Consider the following 25,803-nt stretch of genomic DNA (forward strand, 5'->3'; position numbering starts at 1 on the left):
AAAATCTATGAGATGCAGCCAAAGCAGTACTCAGGAGAAAATTTATATCCCTGAGTGCATATATCAACAAAGCAGAGAGGGAAGAGGTCAATGAATTGGGCATACAACTTAAAAACCTGGAAAGAGAACAAATTAAAAATCCCCAGATAAAAATTAAATTGGAAATCATAAAAATCAAAGGAGAAATTAATAAAATTGAAAGTAAAAGAACTACTAACCTAATAAATAAGACTAGGAGCTGGTATTTTGAAAAAACAAATAAAATAATTGTATTGGTTAATCTAATAAAAAAGAAGAAAGAAGAAAATCAAATTAATAGTATCAAAGATGAAAAGGGTGACCTTACCTTTAATGAAGAGGAAATTAAAGTAATTATTAAGGACTATTTTGCCCAATTATGTGGCAATAAATATAACAATCTAGGTGAAATGGGTAAATATTTACAAAAAGTATAAATTGCCTAGATTAACAAAAGAGAAAATAGACTACTTAAACAATCCCATCTCAGGAAAAGAAATTTAACAAGCCATCAAGGAACTCCCCCAAAATTGCCAGGGCCAGATGGATTCATGAGTGAATTCTATCAAACATTTAAAGAACAACTAATCCCAATAATATACAAACTATTTGACAAAATAAGCAAAGTAGGAGTTTTATCAAATTCCTTTTATGACACAAATATGGTACTGATTCTAAAAAATTAATAGCTATAAGGAAAAACACACACTTAAACACTACTTGGAGACATGCATGACATTATTTGCCAGAGCCATGATCTAGAGCAGGGGTTCTCAGCCTATGGACTGTGGACCCCTGGGGGCCTGGGGAATTACTGCAATGAATTTGTAAATCCATATACAAGAAACATATTTTCCATAAACCAAATTGTCTTAATATGTGATTTTAAAAATATATATTTTTTAAACCCTTACCTTCTGATTTGGAGTCAATACTGTGTATTGGCTCCAAGGCAGAAGAGTGGTAAGGGTAGGCAATGGGGGTCAAGTGACTTGCCCAGGGTCATACAGCTGGGAAGTTTCTGAGGCTAGATTTGAACCTAGGACCTCCTGTCTCTAGGCTTGGCTCAATCCACTAAGCTACCTAGCTGCCCCCTAAAAATATTTTAAAATAGCAAATTTTAAAATATTTAAAATACAATACACACATGTAACATGTAATTAAATGTTTGTAAATGGTTTTGTGATGAATAAAAACTTAGATAATTTAAGATATTACTAAATTAGAAATATTCCATATCATATTATTCATAGAGTAATCTCTCTTCATTAAATATCTTTCCTGAAATATATCTGACCATCTTCCTCTCCTGTTTTCTGGCTTCCTATCACCTCTGGTCTAAAATGCAAGGTCCTTAGCTTGGCATCTAGATCTCTTCACAGCCTTGCTCCAATTTATCCTTCTGGTTTTTTGCACACAATTCCTCTTCATGCCATCTGCATCTCAGTCAAATTAGCCTACTTGTGGTTTCCCAAACTTGCTATTGCATGATTGCCTCTTTGCCCTTCTATAGGCTATTCCCCATGCATTCTCTCTTCCCCAAAGCATTCTCCCCTCATCTCTGTCTCTTAGATCTCTACTTCTTAGAGTTACTTTCCAGGTTCATTTCATGTGCCACTGCCCTTTGGGAAGTCTTTGATAATTTCCCTAGATAGCTGTACTTACTTACTCTCTCCTCAAATTATCAAGTATATACTTATCTGCTTATATGTTATATACCCAAATTAGAATGTAAGCGCCTTGAAGGTAGGTTCTGTTTTGTTTTGTTCTTGTATCTCTATCACCCAGAGTACAATCTTTCGTGTAGTAGGTAATAAACTCTTTATGGATTGGACCTAATAGTGGCTTTTTACTATTATGTATTTTCTCATAGTACAAATACTATTATGTGTCAGTCTACAATGAAATTTTTATACTCAAAAATTTTTATATTAAATTGATACTAAAGTTTTTATACTCAAAAATATTTAGGAAGATGGTAGAGTAGGGCATGAAGCTCCCTTGCTTTCCTAATTACCTCCCCCCGCACACACATACACACACAGCCAAAAATAACCCCACAGAATCAATACTAAAAATGGCAAAAACAGAGAGGATTTGGTAGTGAAGCTGAAGAGCCAGAGACAACTAGGGAGGAAGATTTCTATCCTCCCTGACCCCAGTACTACTAAAGCAGGTCCTGGAGTAAAAAACAGAGCAAATAGCCTAGAATCAACAGCCTCTCAAGGCAGGACCTACAACCTCACCTTGTTTGCTGAGTTTGGGAGATTACTGCCTGGAGAATACAACTGGAATCCACAGGCAGAAGGCCCTGAGAACACTTGAGTTGGCTGTAATCTGAGCTCTGGAGATCTCTATCCTACAGCTGGGAATTGAAGGAGTGGAAACCACAGTCTACAGGCATCAGGTCCAGAGGGCATGGCCTCAAGCCTTACTGCTAATAAACTAGAGACTTTGGGGGTCCAAGGAATGCAGAGGAGACATCAGCTCTATCTAGGGCTGTAGGAGAGAAGTGAGGAAGAGTGCTCACTAGTGAGTGTAGTTGCTCAGGGACTGAGACCCCAACAGCTGTGGTCACTCCCAAGAGAGTGGAATCCTTGGTTACTGCCATAGTGGGAGGTAAGAATTGTCCTTGGGGTCTGGTTGGAACACCTGAGATCAATCATGGATTGAGGCTCCAGTGGGGGATCTTAGATTATATCAGACTCTGGACTATAACAACTGGAATAATATATAGGAAATAAATAGGGCCCAAGGGGGGGGGAACTCCCACCCACTCTAAATCCTGAAACCCGAAGTAACATACCCCAGGAACCTAGGGAAAACCCCAGTAATTAAGTCTACTTGTCTAGCTGCTAAAATTTTAGAAATTTTTCTTAAAAAGAGTACCAAAGGAGAAAGAACCCAACAATTGATAACTACTTTGGGGCAGAGAAGACTTTGGTTCAAGTTCAGAACAATGAAGTTAAAAACACTTACTTCAAAAACAGCAAAGAAATATAATAAATGCCTACAGGCTCAAAAAGAGTTTTTCTTTTGAAAGAAAAAAGAGCTTTTCTTCCAGCTTTAAAAAGACCTCAAAAACCAAATGAGAAAGGTTGAGGAAAAATTAGGAAAAAATCAATGCAAAATAATCAAGAAAATTAGCATATTTTATTAAAATTAATTTTTATTAAATTAGTTTATTAAATTTATTAAATTAATTTTTATTAAAATTTAAAATTAGCATCCAATTGGTAAAAGAGATGCAGAACCTCACAGAAGTAAATAATTTATCAAGAACTGGAATTAGACAAGGGAGAGTTAATGATTTCCTAAGACAAGAAATAATAAAGAATGAAATAAAAAAAGAGAATATGAAGCAACTTCTCACAAAAACAACTGACCTAGAAAAAAGATCAAGGAGAGAAAATATAAGGATATTTGGACTCTCAGAAAAGATATTAGACATCATACTCCAAGAAGTCAGAAATTCTAGAATCAGTTGGTAAAATAGAAATGGAAAGAATCTATCAATAAGCACTTCAAAGAAATCCAAAGATAAACATGCACAGGAACTTCACTGATAAGTCCCATATCTCCTAGGTTAAGGAGAAAATAATACAAGCAACAAGAAAAAAAATTGTAATACTGTGTAGCTACAGTCAGAATAAGACAAAACTTAGCAGCTGTATCATGAAAGGAATGCAGGGGATGGAATACAGCATTTCATAAAGCAATAGAACTGGGTTTAAAACCAAGAATAACCTATCCAGCAAAGCTGAGTATAATTATAAAAGGTAAAAAATGGATATTTAAAAAAGGAGTTTTAGCTATTCCTGGGGAAAACCCAGAACTTGGTTGAAAAGTTGATCTATAAGAAACAGACAAAGGAAATGCTGAAAGATTAATCATAAGTGATTATTGTTTGATTCCTGTATGGAAAAATGTCATCTATAGCCCCTGGGAATGGCATCATTGCCTGGGTATTTTGAAGGGAAATATTTGGATAGAAGAACAAGGTGAATACAATAGAATGAGATAAAATGGAAGCAGAATAGATCAGGAGGAGATAGGGTGGAATGGCTGTCTCATATGGTGGAGGAAAGAATAGAACTGCAAGGAGAAAGTGAGGAGAGGGTGGGTAATACTAGAATCCTACTCTCATCAGATCTGGGATAAAAAGAGAACAAAATACACAATTAGAAGGGTAAAAATCTCAATATACAGAAAAACAGGAGGGAAGGGGGATGGTATAAGGGAGGGATGGGATGAAGAGTCCTTTTGAGGAATTAAGGAACTAAGAGAAAGAAAGAATAGATTAAGAAAAAGGAGGGCAAGAAAATAAGAAAAGGGAGAGTCTCTACACCTAGATGGGAGTACATGTCAAGAAATAGGAGGGTAAGGTGAGAGGAAAAGGAAGATATTTTAGAATGAAATAAAGGAGAGAGTTTTATAACCCAAACTATATCGAGAAATAGAAAGTGAAATAAGTAACTGAAATACCAGGGTGGTATGAATGGGATATTGGTAGGTTCAGGGAATAGATCTAAATGATTACTCAGGGCCAGTAACAGAAGATAACACAGAACCTCTGCATCTTTTCTGTAGATCCTGCTCATATGCTCAAATCCTCTCTTTTCCCTATAACAAAAAGCAGGTTGAAGGGATAAGGGATTTTTCAAAAGGTGGATAGAATAAGAACTAAAGAGTAAGGGGGAAGGGACAAAGGAGGGACCCTTAGAAAATCAGGCTAATTTGGAGCAAGGAGGGGGAAGGGAGGGAAAATTCCTAAGAAGGGGTGAGAATTGCAGAGGTAGTAGACAGAAGAAATTTGACATCTGAGGAGGGATAAGCAAAAAGGAAGGAAGAAAAGGACAAACAGTAAGAAAAAATGGAATGGAAATAAATACCCAGACTAACCCCTACTACTACCCAGATCTATCTGGCCTCAAAAGCATTTTCCCCCAACCATAGGAGAAGGACCCCAAAACCATGACTCTCAAGGGCCCTTACTTCTTAAAAGCTATAATTTAAAAAAAAAAACCCAAACCCAGAATATTCCTTTTTCCTTATCCACCTTGAATTCTGCTCCTCTCACCCCTTGCACCGTCATTTTGTCTCCCAATCTGAACCCTTGAGCCACTGAAAACCTAGCTTCTTCACTCCCGATCCAGACTAGAGACAGTAAGGAGTCTTGTAAAGAATCTCAGTGTTTCAATGGTCCAGAGTACAGTCAAGTCTGGGAAATAGCATTTCAGAGCAGTGCTCTCCAATGTGGATGGGGGAAGAAATACAAAAGCTTATTTCTCTATTTTTATATTAAAAAAAAGAAATTAATATTTACCACTACTACTTAATATGTAATAATATAATGAGGCAGCTAGGTGGTTCAATGGATAGAGTACCCATTCTGGAGTCAGGAACACCTGAGTTCAAATCCAGCCTCAAACACTTTCTAGCTGTGTTATCATGAGTAAGACACTTAACCTCTGCTTGCCTTAATCTATTGGAGAAGGTAATGACAAACCATCCCAGTATCTTCTTTCCAAGAAAACCCCATATTGGCATGTTACGGTCCTCTGGGTCCCAAAGAGTTCTATACAACTGAATCACAAGAACAATGATACTTAGAAGATGGGTTGACATTGGTACTCATTCAGTGTGAGTAGGTATGTGGTCACATGTTCCATTTGGCATTTTAATTTTCCCAAGGGAAGAATGGGAGTTCTACCAAGTAAAGAGGTTGCTGGTGGTGGTGCTGTGATTTAGTTCACTTGCAGTGTATTGCTATATATTACATTTTACATGTGTTCAGATGGATTTACATTTTAATATTTTCCCCCATTTTAATTAAACTGACTCTCACAAGACAGGAAAATAGTTTCCAAAGATTCCTGGAGACTCATGGATTGAGAAAACTTCTAAAAATGTGAGCCCGAGGAAAAAGTAGGGAAATGACAAAGATGGTTGTTTTCCTACTCCTGGTATGAGCTTTTCCTCAGCCACATGAAGAGAGACAGAAACAATGATGACCTAACAATTTCTGACAAATTGGCAAAAAAAAAAGGAAATTATGAAGATTATTTGAAATATGAATTTACACCCACTATTTCTAGCAATGAATCTACATGTGCATTTATACTTTGTAATATAATAATAGTTTAATTATGAATAAATATTTATAACAAATAATAAATATAAGTATCTATTAAGCAATTTATTCTGTGCCAAACTCTGGGCTTTAAGCATTAGAAAAGCAAACCTCCAATGTGTATAAGTGTATTTGTGCCTAGAGATATTAAGCTAATGATGAAATAAAGTCATCACAATTATCCAGACATTTAAAAACCACTTTTGTTGCCGAAAGCAACATTGTTTAAAGCCCTTGTTTCAAACAAACATAGAAATAGAATTTTCTAATCTGCTTTAAAAATCCTCTCTGAAAGATACTGAAGTTAGATTTCGAACCCATTTGTTTAAAAATACAACATCTTCTGATTAGTTTGCAAGAACAGTCCTTTGCTATCTCAGGGAAGATGAAAATTTACTAACCAAATTTCAACCCATGCCTTTGCATAATTGGTGGATGTGTCTGGAAAATGTATATCATGATTTATTAAGCACAGCCTGGGATACCAAATTCCATATGGATCTATTTTTCAACAATGGCCATTAAAATCAAATATTGAAATGAGCTGAACTTAGAAGGAGGCCTTCAAGGTGCTATATCACAAAGAGATAAATCACGATTAAAAAAATGATGAAGTATATTCAGTCATATTGCTCTCACTATAAATTATAAACTTAGTGAGTGCAGAAAGGGTTTGTAGCATTAAATTATCTTAAAATATTATTTCTTTTATCTTCATCAATAGTACATATATGTAATTTTAAATATGTATATGCACATTGGAGGTACATGCTCAAAATAAATATACAAATATCGAGGGGCACATAATAATATGATATAGATCAGAGATATCAAGCATGTGGCCCATTCCACCTGGCTACTATGGCAACACTCTTTAGTATGGTCCAAAATAGATTAAAATGTGATTGGAAAATATTTAACAAAATGAATAAAAATACAATAAAATATAAATAATATTGCATTTTAAAACTAGGCCAGTATTTAATTTATTGGGATCCTTATTATAATAAGGAGACATTAAAGTTTAGTGGACCCTCTTTCTATTTGAGATTGACACTATTGGTATAGAGAATTGCATGTTGGACTTGGTTTCAGGAGAATATGGGTTCAAATCCTTTCCCCAACATTTGCACTGTCAGATCTCTTTCTGACCTAATTTCCTCACTTGTAAAATGGGGTTAATAATAGCACACACCTCATAGGGTTATTTTGAGTGATATAATGATATATATGTAAAATACTACATAAATATTAGCTATTATTAATGGAAATTAATTTAATTTGAGACTAACTCATTTTTCAAAGTAGTGGCATTAGGAATAGAATCTAAATTTAATCTTACCCAAATTTTTAATAATAGCTCTGAAGATGGAATTATCATAAATACTTGAGAAAACACAAAATGTTGGCCTCGGATTTTTAAAAATGCAATATTTATTGACTTATTTATCTTCAGGCATCATGTGTTCCATCTCTTCATTGGGTAGTTCTTACATACAGATTAATTCTGGAAATGGTTTATTGGCAAAGTGACTGTGCTTTCAGTAAAATCTATTCCCTGGAGTTTGGCAGTGTTTTCTCTCCCTCCTGTTCTGACCTCAGCATTGGAGTCCAATACAAAGGTTCAAAGGGGCCAATTAGATTGATTTCATGGTGGAGCCTGCCCTAAGGACCTATTCTTTCCACTGAGGCAAGGAATTCTGCAAGCAAAGTTTCTCCACCAGGGCAGCACTCCATAGTTATCTGGTATCAGCCAGAGATCTCTGAGGCTACCAACTGAAGATTAAAAGTGTGAAACATAGAATCACAGACCTAGAACTGGCCCAGCCTTAAAATCTATTTTACCCAACTCCATTGATTTTACAGATGAAGAAATATGGCTAAGAGAGATTTTAAGAGAGTTGATTCATCCTGGGGTCACACGGCTATTGTGTCTAAGGTAGATTTTGAACCCAGGTCTTTATGACTCCTACTCTAGCATTCCATCCTGCTTCTTTCCTTTGAAGTACAGCAAGTCTGCCTTTGTTCCCCACTCCCGCAAGCACCCAGTGCCCTTGAGTTCCCTCCATATCTGACACTCCTCTATTCACAGCAACATCTCTTTCAAAATCTTTTGCAATTCCCCAGAATCTATTATGTCATAAATAGATTGTTCCACCTATATTGATGGAGGAGCTCCCATCTTTAGGGAGTGCTAAGGAGACCTCACATCCTTTGGACCTTCAAGGGGGACGTTTCAAATCTTGTCCTTAGCGTTTCAATTCAACAAATATTTACTAAATGCCTTTCATATAGGCAGGCAGCTAGGTTCAGGGGATTAAGAGCCAGACCTGGAGACAAGAGGTTCTGGGTTCCAATCTGGCCTCAAACACTTCCTGCCTATGTATAAACCCCCATTGTCTAGCCCTTACCTCTCTTCTACCTTGAAACTAATGCCTAGTATCGATTCTAAGACAGAATGAAAGAGTTTTAAAAGATTTATCTTCTATATTACTAAAACTGCTCATAAGTGAGAGAAAGGGACTATGTGCCCTTTATTCTCAAAGGACTTGGATTTCTAAGGGTGTACAGGTGAGCATCTGATGCTTCTGACCATAACTGGTACTGCATGTGCCATCCTCTGAGTGATGCTCTAAAAGGGATATTGATGAAGTGGGTCAGATGCCAAGGAGGCTGAGTAGGGTGCTAAGTTCACTGGAAACTCAGTCAAAGGAAGGATACTTGACCAAGGAACTGAGAGTGTTTGAGTTAATTAAAAGATCATAGCTTCATTGGTTCATAGATTTAGAGCCAAAAATGACCTTAGAGTCTCCAATCCAACTCCTCCATTTTGTGATGAGGAATTCAGATCACAGAGAAATTCAATGACTTGTCCAGGTTAAGTAGAAAGGGAGAAAACAAGCATTGAGTTAGCATCTATTATGTGTGCTAGGTACTGAGCTAAGTCACCTTACTTCCCAAGGTTGTTGTGATATCAGATAATCGGATAATAGTGGCAAAGTGCTTAGGTCAATGCCTGGCACATAGTCCATGCTATATAAATGCTAGCTATTAGCAAACGTTATTTTGGTCACATAGATTATAAGTGTGTGAGGCTGACTTGAACTCAGAGCTTCCTGACTCCAGGCTCAATATCTTTTGCTACTTCATTATCTTTTAACTACCAGATCTGCTTCCACTCCTACCCCTATCACCGTCCAGCCATCACTGAAAGGAGAAGTCATTGTGGAGAGGAGATCTTACTTCCTTATCACCATTCACAACAACTGCTGACCAGTTGCTACTACCAGGTAGACAGGCATAAGAGTCCTGGAAGTGGCAGCATCCCCATGCCCCAGACTGCTGGGCCTGCTTCCAAGGAAGCCCTCATTGCTGTTATCCAGGTAAGCAACTCCTGTGGAGAAGGGGATGGTCCTCCCCACCAACTGCCAATCAACAGCTACTCATAGGAAAGGTAAGCCAACCTAGCTAAAGCAGCAAGGCATCGTGAGGGAAAGATAGGAGGCAGCATGTGCCAGGCAAGTCAAATCACCATCACCACTTTGACCAACATTTTTCTTTAAACGCTGAGACAGCCCAGGACCATGAATCCAAGAGCATTTGGAATATCAGTGCTTCTGGCCCAGGGTTAAATGGTTCATCATGAGAACCTGATGTGATTTTATTTGGTGGAAACATTAAAGAATAGGTGTGAACCATCTGCTTTGCTGCTAAATTAAGGACCATGGGACCTGTCCACCTATGTTATCTCCCCCATTAGAATGGGTGCTCCTAGGGGGCAGCTGGGTAGCTCAGTGGATTGAGAGTCAGGCCTAGAGACAGGAGGTCCTAGGTTCAAATCCGGCCTCAGACACTTTCCAGCTGTGTGACCCTGGGCAAGTCACTTGACCCCCATTGCCTACCCTTACCAATCTTCCACCTATAAGTCAATACACAGAAGTTAAGGGTTTATAATAAAAAAACAAACAAACAAACAAACAAACAAAAAAGAATGGGAGCTTCTGGAGAGCTGGGATTATCTCTGATATTCTATTGTATGCCCCATACTTTGCACATAGTTAGCACATAATAAAGACTTTAGTCATTCATCCATCCATCCAACCATCCATCTTTCCATTCATTCATCCATCTATCCATCCATCCATTCATTCATTCATTTACTAATTCATGACAAAACTTCTCTCTTTCAATGATCAGCTGTTGCCATGGACTCACCAGAATCATTCCAGGCATGACTGCATACTTCTGCACCAACAATGGCGGATCCTTCCGTAGGATACCATTGATATCATAGCGTAGCAGGCGGTAAGGGTCATGCCGACACTACAAAGACACAGACACGGTGTTGTTTTTTTTTTGTTCACTGGGTTAAGTGGCCTTCCCTGGAAGTTCCAATAAATGAGAGCTCAACTCAGACATAGTGAATGGGGCCCTTTCCATACTAGCTATAGAATCTTAAGCAAATCATTTAGCTTCTCTGCAATTCAATTCCTTCATCTGTTAAGTGAGGCCCCTTCTAACTCTAAACCTATTATCCTATGATTATGAGAGAGATACTTTGAAGTGAAGCTTTCTAAGCAATCAAGAGATCCTAGTCATACTCTAAAACTGTCTTCTAGAAGAGGCTTCTTCAGGCAAAATTACCTGGGACTTTTCTGACTGGCATCAATTCAAGAATATGGAATTTACACGAGTTTCCTCAAAAGGAGTCTATGGTCTGGAAGAAGGAAAGAGGGTAGAATCTTCACAGATGTCTTACATTGTTGACTCATTATAGCATGAAAGGGAGCTCTCAAAGATTCAAAGGCCAGGGGGGCATAGCCTCCAGTAAGTCATATCAACTAGCTGAAATAGCAGAAATCACAAAGTATAAGAACCCTTTTAATCTTTATATAATTGCAGATATTCCCAATCTCCATTGAAATGAAAATTGTTCCTATTGGTCCTTAGCCTCTTGTTATTGACCCAACTCTTGGTTCTTTTAGAGGCAAATATGTCATATGAGAAGGGTACTAGATTTGGAGGCAGAAGACCTGCATTCAAGTCTTTCTTCGAACACTTTTCCTTTGTGATCCTGAATACGTCATTTAATTTCTCTTGTCCTCAGTTTCCCTCATTTCTAAAATGAGGGGGTTGGACAAGTTGTCCTTCAAGACCTAGGATTCCTAAGAACAACTCACCATCTTCTGGAAGGATCAAAAGTACAAATGACCTTGAAATTTGGCCTTAGACACTTCCTAGCTGTGTGACCCTGGGCAAGTCACTTAACTCCTACTGCCTAGTTTTTACCACTCTTCTGCCTTGGAACCCATACTAAGTATTGAATCTAGGATGGAAAGTTTAAAAAACAATAACTGGCATTGATATAGGCTTTGCAGTTTAAGACTACCTTATATATATGATCTCATTTGGGCTTCACAACAGCCTGTGAAGGGTCATGCAGCCTCTTTCATTATAGGCAGTAATGACAACAGTTTTGATCAACAGTGAGGGGGCCATTGCTCCTTTGCTCCATCCTACACAGCTCTAACCTCAGGCTGCACAATGACTCTGTAACACAGGTCAAAGGCTGGGCTAAGCTGTATGTGACTGAGCTCTCTGTTCTATGGGCTCCAAACCATGAACCCTCAACACATCCTGGAAAAGGGAGCAGCTCTGGTCCTGCCATCCCAGGATGTAAAATCCCTGGTCAGGTGGGGCTGAGTATAGGGGCGGTTTTCCAGGTTACATCCTGGTGGAAGAGGGGGTACGGTGGATGTTGACATCAAAATGTCAATGCAATAACCTGCATAGAATATCACCTAGAGGTGTGGTCTAACTTCTAGTATTTTTTAAAGGGTGTTTTCAGGTTGGAATTGGAGGGGAGGGTGCCAAGGGGAAGAGACAAAAACCTGGGATGAAAGGGAGGAACTTTAGAGGTGAAGAAGAGTGGAAAAGTAAACTACCCTAAAGCCCCACTTTTCCATCAGAAGACAATAATCAGACCCAAAATATCACCTTAAATGGCCTGAAATTCACCACTTGGCCATATGCTGATAAATCCTCGGACAGAGATTTTCCAATAAGAAATTCTCAGGGTTAGATTTTTTGCTAGCCAATAGAAGGGAGGTATGATAGTATTGGGTGGCTATAAGCACATAACTTAGAGATAGCTTAAACCTTCTTCAGACTGACCTCTAGCCCCAGCCACAGAGTAACCCCTAAACCCTGAGCACACAGACTCTAATATTCAGCATACACTCAACTCTAACTGTGACCACTGACAGATCCCCATACCAATGACTGACCCATTAACCTCAGCCACTGACTGACCTAGGGATGAATGAACTTCAGCTCTTATCCCAGACTGAGTCCTAAGCCTGGGTCTCAGTCTGAGCTCTTGCTCTGGTCACCAAGTGACCAAGTGACCCTGACCATCTATCTGGTTTTTGTCTCTTTAGGGATCGTTTGTAAAAGTGGAATAGAAAATCTGCTAGGCTCAGGCACAAGGACATATGGCAAGAGGGAGTCATAAAGGGGAAAAGGAAGTACTATTTTCACATCCCCCAGTACGATGAGGACATTTCATTGAAGACATATGTGAGTACTACTCTGGACTGCAAGGCAGGTGCCCTAGACTCCAGTTCTGGCTCTTATGCTCTTAGGCTCTGCATTTCTTGACCTCCAGGTTCCCATCTATGAAATGGGGAGGTTGGGCTGGATCCCAAAGATCCTTCTAGCTTTTAACATTCTAGGTTCTAAGGGGACTTTTATCTCTACTCTTCAATACAAAGTCCATGGAGGGCACTGATTCAGGAGGATCCCTTGATTCAGGGATTTCTACCCCACCCCACTCTCCGGGAGTCCTGTTATATTTCCCAGGCAGAAACTTGTGAAATGGATCTTTTCCTGTTCACTTCCTATCCTCACTCCCCCCCATCCAATATCTCCCTCTAACCCCCACTCCCCAATCCACTCCAAACTTCCTTGACCTTTATCTTCTTTCTTAGGGGCTGGTGGCAGGGGTAACAGTTTACTACTAATGCTGATGATAAGAGCTCAGTGCTCATTCCCATCAAGTTGGCACATTTTCATTTCAAAAGAAGACGTCAGTAGTTCCCTCTTGCCTTTCCCCTTCTTGAAAGAGGTAGCAGAGGATGGATGTAGCAGATTTTTTTTTAATGTGTAGGTTAGTTTTGCTACACTGTTTTCCCCTTAGTTCTTTATAATAAGGAATGGCTCTCTAGTAGCAGAGGAGTAGAAAAGGGAGGGATACCTTGAGAAATGTAGGTGATATATTTAAAAAAAGGTACAGATAAAGATTTATTATCAGAAAAGATGAACAATTCTCAATGCTTTCTTTCTTTTTTAAAAAATTGTTCCCATCTAATACTAAGTATTGATTCCAAAGCAGAAGAGTGGTAATGGCTAGGCAACTGGGGCCAAGTGACTTGCCCAGGGTCACACAGTCAGAAAGTATCTGAGGCCATATTTGAACCCAGGATCTCCTGACTCTACCTCAATGCTTTCTTTAATGATGGGATTTCAATCACAAAGGGCTGGAGGCTTCTTGGAAATTCTGAAATTTTATTCCTTAGTTCTCTCAAAATGTATTATTATTATTATTTTTAACCCTCACCTTCTGTCTTAGTATAAAGTCTAAGGCAGAAGAATAGCAAGGGCTGGGTAACCAGAGTTAAGTGACTTGCCCAGGGTCACAGAGTTAGGAAGTGTCTAAGGCCAAGTTTGAACTTAGATCATCCTGACTCCAAGTCTGGTCACTCTCTCCACTGTGCTATCTAGCTGCTCCTGCTCTGTGCTTCTTCTTGACCTTTATGGCCTGGGTTGGATAATAAAAAGCTCACCTGAATGCAAGGGGAGGGCCGGCCGTACTGATTATGTAAATAGAGCCTATCCAGGGTCCACTCCAAATGGCTCGTTTTGGTAGGATTCTGGGAAGTCATCACACCAACCACCAGGATTTGGTCGGGGCTCCTGGGAGCTGAGATGAACTGCTCAAACTCCAAGTCTGAGACTATTGGGATTTTCACCAGACATCTGCAGCCAAGACTAGTGTCTTCCTTGAGCAAGAACTTCCGTAGCATCAGGGGACAGTCGGCAAGAGCAATAGCCCAAGCATTAGAAGGACGAAGCTCTGCCATGGTGGCAGATTTGGACCTGTAGGGCAGAAACCCCACCCCCAAACCCCAGAATGAAAAGGGGGTAACTTGGAATTTATAGTCCCATCTTTCCTCCAAAGAGAAGTCAAGAAGACCTTGCTTCAGACATCTTCTAGCTATGTAACCCTGGACAAGATATTTAATCTCTGGAGGTCTCAGTTTCCTTGCTGTAAAGTCAAAAGGTTAGATTCAGTTGCCTCTAAGGACCCTTCCAGCTCTATGATATCTATGATTCTCTAACGAACGGTTCTTAACTTTGAGTTTTTCCCCTCTTCATCTTCCTCCTTTGCTAAAATCTCACTGGGATGCCCTATCATGTTTGTTTTTACTCTGTATTCTGCATTTACCACATAGTGCGCCAAGGAGTATGGGAGAACAGAGGAAATGTGATAATTGCATTTCGATATATTGGTTTCCCTTGTAATCCTCTGTATTTCATTTTATGCATTTTAAAACATGACTTTGATGGCTTCAGAGTGTTTTTCAGCTTTGCCAGATGGTCAGACATGGGCATGGCTAAAAGGTGAAGACCCCCTGCCATGAAGGAATCCCATCACAATTTAAAAAGTAAATGGGTGAAATTCTTCCTAATAGTTTTCCCAGAATCACAGAATTTCCTAGTTGAGAAGAAGCTTAGAAGCTGATTAATCTAATCCACCTCTGAATAAGAGTTGCTTTTACAGTATACGGAATCACCTAAAGCTTATCCAGTCTTCTCTTAAAGACTTCCAGTGAAGGGAAGCTCATTATCTTCCACAGCAGTCCATTGGGCTTTCAGTTAACCCTAATTGTTAGGATATGTTCCTTTACTTGATGTATCAAGCTGAAATGTATTTCTCTGAAACCTCTACTCATTATTGCTTCTAATTCTTCCCCTTGGGGGTCAATTAGAACAAGTATAGTCCCTCTTCCATATGATTATTCGTTAAGTCTACAAAAATACTTGAATTGCCGAGACAGCTAGATGGGGCAATAGATTGAATGGTGGACCTTAAATCAGGAAGACCTGAGTGTAAATCCACTCTCAGATACTTATTAGCTGTGTGACCTAAGGAAAATCACTTAACTTCTGTCTGCCTCTCGTTATTGGGCATAACTATAATAGCTCTTGCCTCTCAGGATAAAGTATTTTGCAAGTCATAAGTGTGAGCTAAATGCTAGCTACTATTTATAGAGATACTTATCATTCCCTCCTCCTTAAGCCCCACCCCCAACCCCTACCCACAAATCTTCCCTTTTCAGGCCAAACATTTATTTCTATTTTCTTGAACTGATCCTCCCATGACATGATCTCAAGGTCCTTCACCAACCTGGCAAGCCTTCTCTGGACACTTTGCAGTTTATTAATGGATAGATGGATAAGTAGAACCAATAAGAGGAAGCAAAATTATAAGGTGGGGACCCTGCTTTATTGATCTCGGTATCTTCCTCAGGTCTTTTACATGGTGAGTATTCAACAGCTGTTTGCTGAATGGGTGGGCAGACAAAATTAACTCATTATAATATGAGGCAAAATAGTTCTAAGTGCCAGTGAGTCTTTCTGGTCTTCAAGAATGATAGGAGCTAAAAAGATGGTGAGACTGGCCAGTGGGGCAGCCCTGAACATTCCCACTATAGGAGCACAGAATGTCCTGGCTAAAATGTGGATTTTCTCCAAATAAATAAATAAAATCTCTAGAATTCAGTATAAAGCTGCAGGTGAGTATTCGCAAGACTGAGCTCCATGACATGACCAGTTTGTAAATGGCTCTGGATGGGTTTCTGCAAATGGTCAGACCTGGAGTTTATGGATGGGATTTCAGGGGCAAGTGCAAGGCTAAACTCACCTGGCTGGGCCTCTGGAGAGAGATCTGATAGATTTCCTCTGAAGAGTGCTCAGGATTCCTGATGAAGAGTCATCTCGGAATGAGTCTGCCGAAGAGGTATGTACTGTTGAATGAGTGTGGGACAGGGATTCCGAAGCCGACTTCTGAATCCACTGTATATGGGATGGCGATTTCTTCCTGAAACGGCCGAGTTCTATTTCATCCTTCAGTGGATAGTCTATTGTGAGGAGACCTGTGAGGAGATCCCAACAAAGAATGTCATCCTAAGTCAGGGTCCCTTCAGGCTGTCTCTGACTTATGTCCCACCACTCTCCTGACTAAACCCAGCATTCCACTCAGCCTGGCTCCGTCCATTATTGCTTTGCTCTTGAAGCTTTCCACGGCTGAGAGGATTCTCTAGCTCCTTTTGTGCCTTTCTCGTTTCTACCATTCCCTTTAAGGCTGAGACTGAGTCCCTCTTTAAGTCAAGCTCCAGTTTTGCCGAGACATCCATCAAAACTATATAGATCATGTTCTTCTCACCCTCCTCTGAGCTCCTATCATTCAATAAGCCTAGAAACACTCATAGGTACTTAAGATGATTTCATCTCATATTATTAATCCTGTTTATCCATTTGTCCCTCCATCCATTCAGCAAATGACTGGTGAGTACCTGCCATGTACAAGGCCTGAAGGGATAACAAGATCAATCAAACAGGATTCCTATACTCAAGGATTTTACACTTTAATGGTGGGTGGATTGGGTAGGATGAGAGACGTGTATATAAATTACACAATAGTATATGGAGTAGATGCATAAGAGACATCTAGACATCTAGGTGAAGCAGTGGGGAGACTGCTAGATTTGGAGTCTTACTAGTCATGTGAATCTATTAAATTAACTCCTCTAAACCTCAGTTTCCTCACCTGTAAAATGGAGATATTAGCAACACTTGCCTCACAGGTTTGCTGTGAGACAATGTAAAGCACTTTGCAAACCTTAAAGTGTTTTAGGATTTAGTTATTATTATCATTTGCCCAAGTCTGTCAATGATTACTAATGGGAATGGGTGGTGGTGAAACAAAGTGTTCTGGGAATTCAGGGCAGAAAGCTATCATCTCTGACTAGGGGAAATAAGGGAAATTTTCATGAAGTATCATAGGGCGCAGGAGAGCTGGAAGGGAACTCAGAGGCCATCTAGTTCATGCCCCTTGTTTTAGAGATGAGGATGCTGACACACAGAGGACTCATAATGCAGAGAGATTACAAGAATTACTTAGGATCATTCATCAGAGGTGAGACTTGAACCCAGGTCATTCTGGCTCTAAGTTCTGTCCTCTTTCCATTTCAACATGCTGTCTAACATTAGGACAACCACACAGTCAGTCACTTGAAAGATGTAATAGAGAAATGATTGAATGGAGGAAAGCCAATTAAAATCCTATTGCTTTGAGATATTACTGGGACCATGGCACTTTGGGGCTTGCAGTGGGAGGTATATTAAAAGCAATGGACACAAGTTATAAGCTAATTGGCCACTTTGGCACTTACAAGCTGCGTGACCTGGGTAGATCATTGCACTCATCTGAGACTGTTTCCTCATCTGTAAAATGAGGATAATAATAGTACCCACCTCATGATCTTGCTGTGCAACTCAAAGGAGATAAAGTATGTAAAGTGCTTGGAAATCATAAAGCTCTATAAAAATGGAAACTATCATTGGAAGCTTTGCATGGGGAGGATGCTCAAAGAATACTTATTGACTGAAGATTCTAGGGATTCTTCTGAAGGGGGAAGGATGAGGTCTGCAGCAATTTAAAGGCTCTCAATCTAGAGGTAGAGACTTTCTCCAGAGCGGAGTTAGTAGACTCGTGAAAGAACTATTTCTAGTGGAAAGAAAGTTGGAGCCTGGTGATGTATGTTCAAATCTTGGTTCTATCATTTCCAACCTATGTGACCTTGGGCAAGTCATTTAACCTCTATGGTCTATAGTCTGTTCAGCTGTAAAATGAGAAAGTTGGATCCAATGACCTCAGAAATCCTTTCCAACCCCAAATCTATGGTCCTTCTTCATCTTTATGATCTGTCACAATGCTAAGGGAGAATGGAGATATTGCCGTTTTTGTGTTGGGAATATAGAACTGATGGATGGCAATGCAAGCTGTGTTCACAAATGAGCTATGGGGGCCTGGACAATTGTCAAAGAGGTCTGTGGGCAATTTCCCCTCTCCTCCCCTTTCAGTAAACCCATCTCCATTTCTATCCTAGAATTCCTAGTACTTCAACAATTCTAATTCTTCCTCCTTTTCTAGGTACAGATAATGATCTCAATTGGTTCACTGCTCCTTCCTTTCCATTCTTCTCAAAAAACCCCAAGTGAACAAGAGCTAATGACGTTTTCAGGTGTTTCCCTTCTTACAGGAACATTTCAGTTTTTCTTAGGTACCCTGTGAGACTCCAAAGCTGCCAAGAGCCTCGGAAATGGAGCTTAATTATAGACTGTAAGGCTCCAATGTAGGGAAAAGAAGTGAATTTGGAATTAGAGGACTTGGGTTCAAATCCCACTTTAATGTTTACTATCAGTGTGTTTTTGGCCAAGTCTCTTCGTTTTGAATCTCAATTTCCTTTTCTGTAAAATTAAGGAGTTGACTAGATGGTATCTAAGATGCCTTTCAGATTTCACTCTACGATTTTATGTGAATCATGTAAGATATAAGTCTATGGAACATATTTGGAGTAAGGGAAACTCTATCATCTTCCAGCTCACACCATATAAAGGAACTGTCTACTTTCCTGGTTATCAAGGCTTCCCTGATTGTATAGGGGTGTGGAGGGGTGACCCTAGAAGTCTCAGAAGTGATTATGAACTAAAAGGGGATAAGAACATTGAAGCCGGTATTAGAGATGAACATGGATGGATTTTGGAGATGGAAAAGTAAGAATTGGTCAACATAGATAAAAGTTGGGGGCAGCTGGGTGGCTCAGCAGATTGAGAGCCAGGCCTAGAGACAGTAGGTCTTGGGTTCAAATCTAGCCTTAGATACTTCCTAGCTGTGTGATCCTGGGCAAGTCACTTAACCCCCATTGCCTAGTCCTTACCACTCTTCTGCTTTGGAACCAATATACAGTATTGATTCTAAGACAGAAGGTAAGGGTTTCAAAAAACAAACAAAAACCACATAGTTAAAAGTTAATGTGCATTTTACAAAGTGCAGAAAAGCCATGGGGAAAGGAGTATCTCAGGATCAAAAGACCTCTCTGTCAGATTTTCTCACCCTTCTGGTCCCCTGATGTTTACCTGCTAACAGTAAAACAGAATTCATAAATTGAGTTACTGTCTTCTGAAATCTCTTCTTAATTTCAACCAGTGCTCGGATCATCTTGGATGTTCTCTCTTCAGTTGAGCTTCTAAAAGAATACTTGAAAGACCAAGAGGGGGAAATGCAGTCATTGTTAACCATGAACAACATCTCATCTATATCTGTAAAAAATTTGAGCTATTGTGGCAGCTAGGTCACTCAGTGGATAGAGAGCTAGGCTTGGAAATGGGAGGTCCTGGGTTCAAATCTGACCTTAGACACTTCCTATCTGAGTGGGCAAGTCACTTACTACCCATTTCCTACCCCTTACTGTTCTTATGCCTTGGAACCAATACATCGTACTGCTTTTAAGAATTGAAGATAAGGGTTTAAGAAAAACATAAATTTTATTTAAAAAATAATTAGCTATGTGACCCAGGGCAAGTCACTTGACCTCCATTGCCTAGTCCTTACTGCTCTTCCACTTTGGAACCAATACTTAATATTAATTCTAAGAGAGAAGGTAAGAGTTTTATTAAAAAGTGATAGTTCCTGCCTTCAAGGATCTTATACTTTATTGATAAATGGGTAAGTAAACACATGCTGGCAAAAAATTTATTCACTCTGCATAACTGACTGATTGTTGGGCATATCACCTCTTTGCCAGTTTTTCTTTTAAAATTTTGTTTTATTTTGCTATTATGAATAATGCTGCTATGACTATTTGGGTAGAGAGAGATCTTTACCCTTCTCCCCCCATAATAATAGTCCTAGAAGTGAAATATTTGAGCCAAAAAGATTTTGAGCTGGAAGGCACCTTAGAGGTCAATATTCCAACTTTCTTATTTTGTAGATGAGGGGACTCAAGCCCAGGAACAATTTTACTTTTGTCTTTATATCCTCAATACTTGGCACATAGTAGGCATCTGATAAAGGCTTATTATTATTGATTTTTTCACTGTAGCATACTCTCTCCTTTGCAGGTCTTACTATAAATTGACATATTGATTCATTTCCAGTTCAGCTGGTTTCTTTCCCTTAAACCATGATGTTAGCCATGAGGCTAGGTTCCAGGGACAATCCCTGAATTCAGGCCATAGTTGCACTCCTCAGTGGATCCTTGACACTGCTAAGTGGATAAATCTTCTCAGAATTCTATAGAATAATAGCCTATTCTGGAAAAAAATGACTTAATTATAGAAGACCAGAAGAATTTAAGATATGTAAATATGGAGGTTTGAATATTTTATAGCACTTAGCATGGTATCTCACATGTGTAGATATTCAATATTTTCTACAAGAATAACTAGTTGAATTTTAAACTATGTATTGGAAGATGAGCGATTGTCCCTTGCACTCTTGAATAAAGATTTCCTCCTAAATTGATATCATTCTATAGCCATATCCCTTTGGAATCTAGGCCATCTAGATCCTATCTTTCCATCTTGTCTACAAGGATAGCATGACAAAAATCTGTCAAATACTTGACTGAAATTTATAGCATTTTCCAGTTTAGTAACCACACACACAAAAAAGGCATGATCTGCACTTGAGAAATCTATGTTGACTTCTTGTGTCTACTGCTCCATTTCCTATATGCTTACTAACCATCCCTTTGATGTCGTCTAGAATCCAGGATTCAGAGCCAAATTCACTAGCCCAGTGATGGGCAAACTTTTTAAAAAGGGGGCCAAAGGAAAGGAAATGCTCATCTGTCAGTCTGTTTCTAAGGCAACTCTTTAGAAGTTTCATTGTATTGTATTCTACTCATTGTATTTGTCAGATTAGGAATAATGTCGTGAGGCCAGATAGAATATTTCAGGAGGTGGCATCTGGCCCACGGGCTGTGGTTTGCCCATCACTGCACTAGCCTATAGTTTTTGTAGAATCAACTTACCTTTTTTTTTTCTAAAACCAGAACACTATCTCATCCTGACACCTCTTACAACACTCTCAAATTTTTGCATTCCTCTTCCACTTCCTGACCTAGTTTCCATTTTCTAGAAATATCTTTAAAAAACTAAGTTGGTTGATATGTACCTTGTGCATCCACATTGATCCCTTCCCAGGTTGACTTTTCCTGTAGAAATTCAAGTCTTATGAAATTATACATGTTCTAAATCTTTTGGAGTCTGCTCCTCTGAAATTTAGACATTTCCTGGCTTTCATTGCCATTGTCACAAATTTCAGTATTCAATGGTAACCTCCCAAAGGGCTCATCATTTCCATTTCAGCATCAGCTTCCTCTTGTTGGTCAGAATCAAGTCTAGAAAGAGTTCTTTTTATCCTCTCTTCAACCTTATAAACATTGAAATTAGCATAAGGCATCATCATCATTAGCTATTCTACTTTTAGCAGAGAATATTTCAGAAAGTGTTCAGAAAATGAAGTTCCTCATCAATACCATATTGTGCCCCTGAGCCAGGCTTGTGAGGTTTCCCCAATTACCCATTTATTTTCTCCTTTTGTTCAGATGGTCTGTAGTATACTCTGACAATATGACTTTTATTTCTCCTTCCATTGATCTTTACCAAAGTGCTTTCCATCATGTTTTCCCACTCACTTTTTTTGCTTTTTTTCAATTAGCAAGCTCAATGTGAAAGGAAAAAAAACACAAACTCTTATAATATATGTGCATAGAAGAGCAAAATAAAGTCCTGTATTGCCTGCATCTAAAAACATATGTCTCAGTTTGCATCTGGAATTCATTCTCTCTCTGTCAGGTGGTGGGCATAATTAATCCTCTCATCATTATGGATTCTGCTTTTGATATCCAAATCTGCATCTCTCTGTCTCTCTTTGTCTCCCTCCTCCATCTCTCTGTCTCTGTCTCTCCCTGTATCTCTGACTGTCTCTGTCTCTCTGCCTCTTGGTCTCTCTATCTCTCTCATTTTGCATCAGCAGAAGTAATGGAAATACCACCTAAGGTTTTCAATTTCTTGGCCAGGACTTTATAAGTGCTACCCATGTGTTCTACATCCCTTCTGGCAATATTATTTGTCCCCACATAAACTGCCAGAAGCTAATAGTAGAGACCAGGTTTGTAAAGTCTTGGAAGGTTCATCATGTCTCAAACACATACCCCCATTAGATCACAAATGTCTATAGTAATTCCAAGTTGACAAATAGCTGCTTGGCTACTGGTTGGCAGAAAGTTGCCAAATGATAAAGTCACTCTTTTCATTTTTTCTTTGACGCTTAACTGGATCATCCTTCTCTTCACGACACCTGTGGGTCCACATTATTGCTCTTTGGGGCAGAAACCACTACTTAACTTTCAGAGGCTCCAGCTCCCCCTCCATGAGACAAAACAAAACTTGTTTGAAGTCATGGGTTCTTGACTCCTATTCTAGTATTCTATCCATCACATCACACTGCTTCAATAAAGGGAAGAACAAGAAAAGAAAACATAGAATGTTAGAATTGGAAGAGGCTTTGGGGACTATCTACTCCAACCTATGCCTGAATAAGAATCTCTCTACAATATTCCTGAGAAGTGGTGATGCGACCTTCCTTTGAAAGATGTGAAGGAAGACAGAATAAATAAATCTTAGAAAGGGGAGGGTAGAGTAAAATCTACACCAAATAGCCTGGAAAGACCTTTATCAAACAACAATATAGTCTTATTGTTGAAAGGGGTCTTACAAGTCATCACATCCAATATCCCCTACTGGTTACAATGCTGACGAAACATTACCTACTTGGGTTTATGCCCCCTCCGTTAGACATGAGAGCCTTCTTTGCTTAAACAGTTTTCCTGAATGCAAGAAAACCATAAGCTCTGAGATAAAGATAGTCTTAGAACTGCAATCTATCCCACAATTGAAAGGATGTACCAATTAATAGGAAAAAACCCAGAAAATCCATCAATAGGACAGCCCATACTGCCTATCTTTGGGCCAATAAAACATTTAAATTGACGAGCTGCCTAGTTTCCAAAGCACAGCTGCATATAAATATTTAGCGGAGAACCAGGCTATGGGACCTTTAAAGCTGTGCTTGCTTTTAAGGCAGTTTTCACTGTTGCTTCAACTGGGTTGGCCTTCACTGGGCAATGGGTACCTGGGGAGGATATTTAACAAGATTCCCTGTGACAGAGTTTTTAAAGGGGAAAAAAGGGAGGAAGGCAGCCTATTTCTCATCTGCTCCCTTTCAAGCAATATTTGCTTTTGCTGACAGGTCATAAGCCCCAGTCTGAAGATGAGAGAGCAGGCAAGTAAAGGAAAATGGATTGGATGCTCTGAGTTGGGCACAGTGATGGGAAATCCAAAGCCAGTATACCAAGTGCTTTTCTTTTCAGGTGTATTTATCATGCCAACTTTTAAATTAGTTGATTCAAGTAGGGATCAATATAAAATTGGGGAGTAGGTAAAGTTTTCCTTTAGTGTGTCACAATTCCTCATGCTATCTTCTATCTTCTTTCAACTTACCATACTACCCTTTCTTGTACTAGATTTGGAGTTATAGGTCTTGGATTCATATCTTAGCTCTGCCACTTATGATTGACCTTGAGCAAGTTACTTGATCTCTCTGGGGCCTCAGTTTTCTCATTTGTAAAATGACCAATTTATTTTTAATCTTTGCCTTCTGTATTATAACCAGTTGGTTCTAAGGCAGAAGAATGGCAATGGGAGTTAAATGATTTGCCCAGGGCCACACAGCTAGAAAGTGTCTGAGGCCAGACTTGAACTGAGGATTTCCTGTCTCTGAGCCTGGTTCTCAGGTCACTGAGCCACCTAACTGCCCACAAAATGAATAATTTTAATAAGATGGCACATGAAGTGTTTTCTAGTTTATTATCCTGTTATTCTATCTATGTGACCTTAATCAATTCACTTCACTTCCTTTGGCCTTAGGTTGAATATCTATAAAACCAGGGTTTGGGACTAGATAAACTGTAAGATCCTTCCAATCTATAAATCAATGTAATTCAATTTAGCTAGCATTTATCAAGTACCTAATATGTGCAAGATATCAGGGAATTTACATTCTACTGTTTGGGTGGTAACTATGACAACATAGACACAGGTAAGTAAATACAAGGTGTCCCAAAAGTCTTAGTGCAAATCCTGACTTTTATTTAATAGCTTAAAATTGCACTAAGGCATTTTAGACCAGTGATGGTGAACCTATGGCATGGGTGCCAAAGATGGCATGCAGAGCACTCTCTGTGGACATGTGGCCACCCCTTGCCCCCAGAGTTCATTACTAGAAAGGCAGAGGGACTTGGGTGGAGCTGCTCCCTTCCCCCTCTCCACCATGCTTGATGACATTTTTTCACATCACCCACCCCTCTGCCTTAGCAACCCAAAGGGAGTGCACAGTGGGTAAGGTGAGCAGCTCACAGGCAGCAGAAGTGGAGGGAAGTGGAGCACTCAGGCCAATCCCCTCCCCTTCTCTACACTTGCTGAGGACATTCCTCACTTCACCTGGCCCTCTGCCCAGCAGCCCAATGGGGAGCATTTCTTCCCTCCTCTGTGGGGGGTAAAGGAGGCAGGGCATGCCCAGCACTTGGTGGAGGGGAGGGCTATGGCTCAGGTTCTAGGGGTGAGGCCCAGCACACCATCTCTAAAAAGTTTGCCATCACTGTTTTAGACACTCTGGCCAAAATAACTTGAGAAAGAAGAGAACACTAATAGCTAGAGGAATTAGAGATGACTTCCTCTAGGAGGTGGTACCTTAACTGAATGGTGAAAGACAATCATTTTAAGAGGTGGAGTTGAAGGCAGAGTACATTCCAACCCTAGGTGACAGCAGATAGAAGGGCAAGAAATATAATGCCTAGTTCAAAGGGCAGCAAGTAAACCAGTTTGGAACCTAGAGTACATGAAGAGCACAATGTGGAATCATCCTATAGAGGTAGGCTGGAGCCAGTCCATGAAGAACTTTAAATAACAAGCTAAGAAATTTGTATTTTATTCTAGGATCAATAGGGAGTCACTGAATATTCTTGAGCAAGGGAGTGACATAGTCAGACTTGTGTTGTAGAAAGTTTATTTTGTCACATTTGTGGAGATTTAATTGGAGAAAGCAAAGGCCAGAAGTATAACATGACCAGCTAGGGGGCTATTATAATAGTCTAGGTAAGGAGTGATAAGGGCCTGAACAATGTTGATGACTGGACAGAACAGAGGTAGATGTAAGAGATATAGTGGAGAAAGAATGGTACAGAATTGGCCAATGATTGGATATGTGAGTGATTAAGAGCAAAGAGTCAAGGATGCTACTCTTCCAAGGGTGCAAAGCAGAGTGACTAGAAGGAAGGTCATTCCAGCAACAAACAAAAGAATGTTGGCCTGGTACATATTGTTATGGTTGTTCTATCATTTCAGTTATATCCAATTAATGGTGACTCCATTTGGGGTGTTCTTGGCAAAGATAATAGAGT

The 25,803-nt window shown here is 39.6% G+C and overlaps 1 protein-coding gene across 1 annotated transcript in view; it reads right to left on the minus strand.

The window, feature by feature from the left end:
• C1H3orf20 (chromosome 1 C3orf20 homolog) overlaps positions 1-25,803 on the minus strand; it is an 83,346-nt gene that overhangs the window by 17,763 nt on the left and 39,780 nt on the right. Inside the window, exons 12-16 of the mRNA XM_044676072.1 lie at positions 19,415-19,535; positions 16,137-16,368; positions 13,996-14,308; positions 10,367-10,474; positions 2,265-2,377 (exon numbers count right to left, since the gene is read on the minus strand). Coding sequence (XP_044532007.1) covers positions 2,265-2,377; positions 10,367-10,474; positions 13,996-14,308; positions 16,137-16,368; positions 19,415-19,535 — 887 coding nt within the window. The remainder of the gene's footprint in view (positions 1-2,264; positions 2,378-10,366; positions 10,475-13,995; positions 14,309-16,136; positions 16,369-19,414; positions 19,536-25,803) is intronic.

The sequence above is a fragment of the Gracilinanus agilis genome, chromosome 1 (genome assembly GCF_016433145.1).
Source record: "Gracilinanus agilis isolate LMUSP501 chromosome 1, AgileGrace, whole genome shotgun sequence".
Lineage (NCBI taxonomy): Eukaryota > Metazoa > Chordata > Mammalia > Didelphimorphia > Didelphidae > Gracilinanus > Gracilinanus agilis.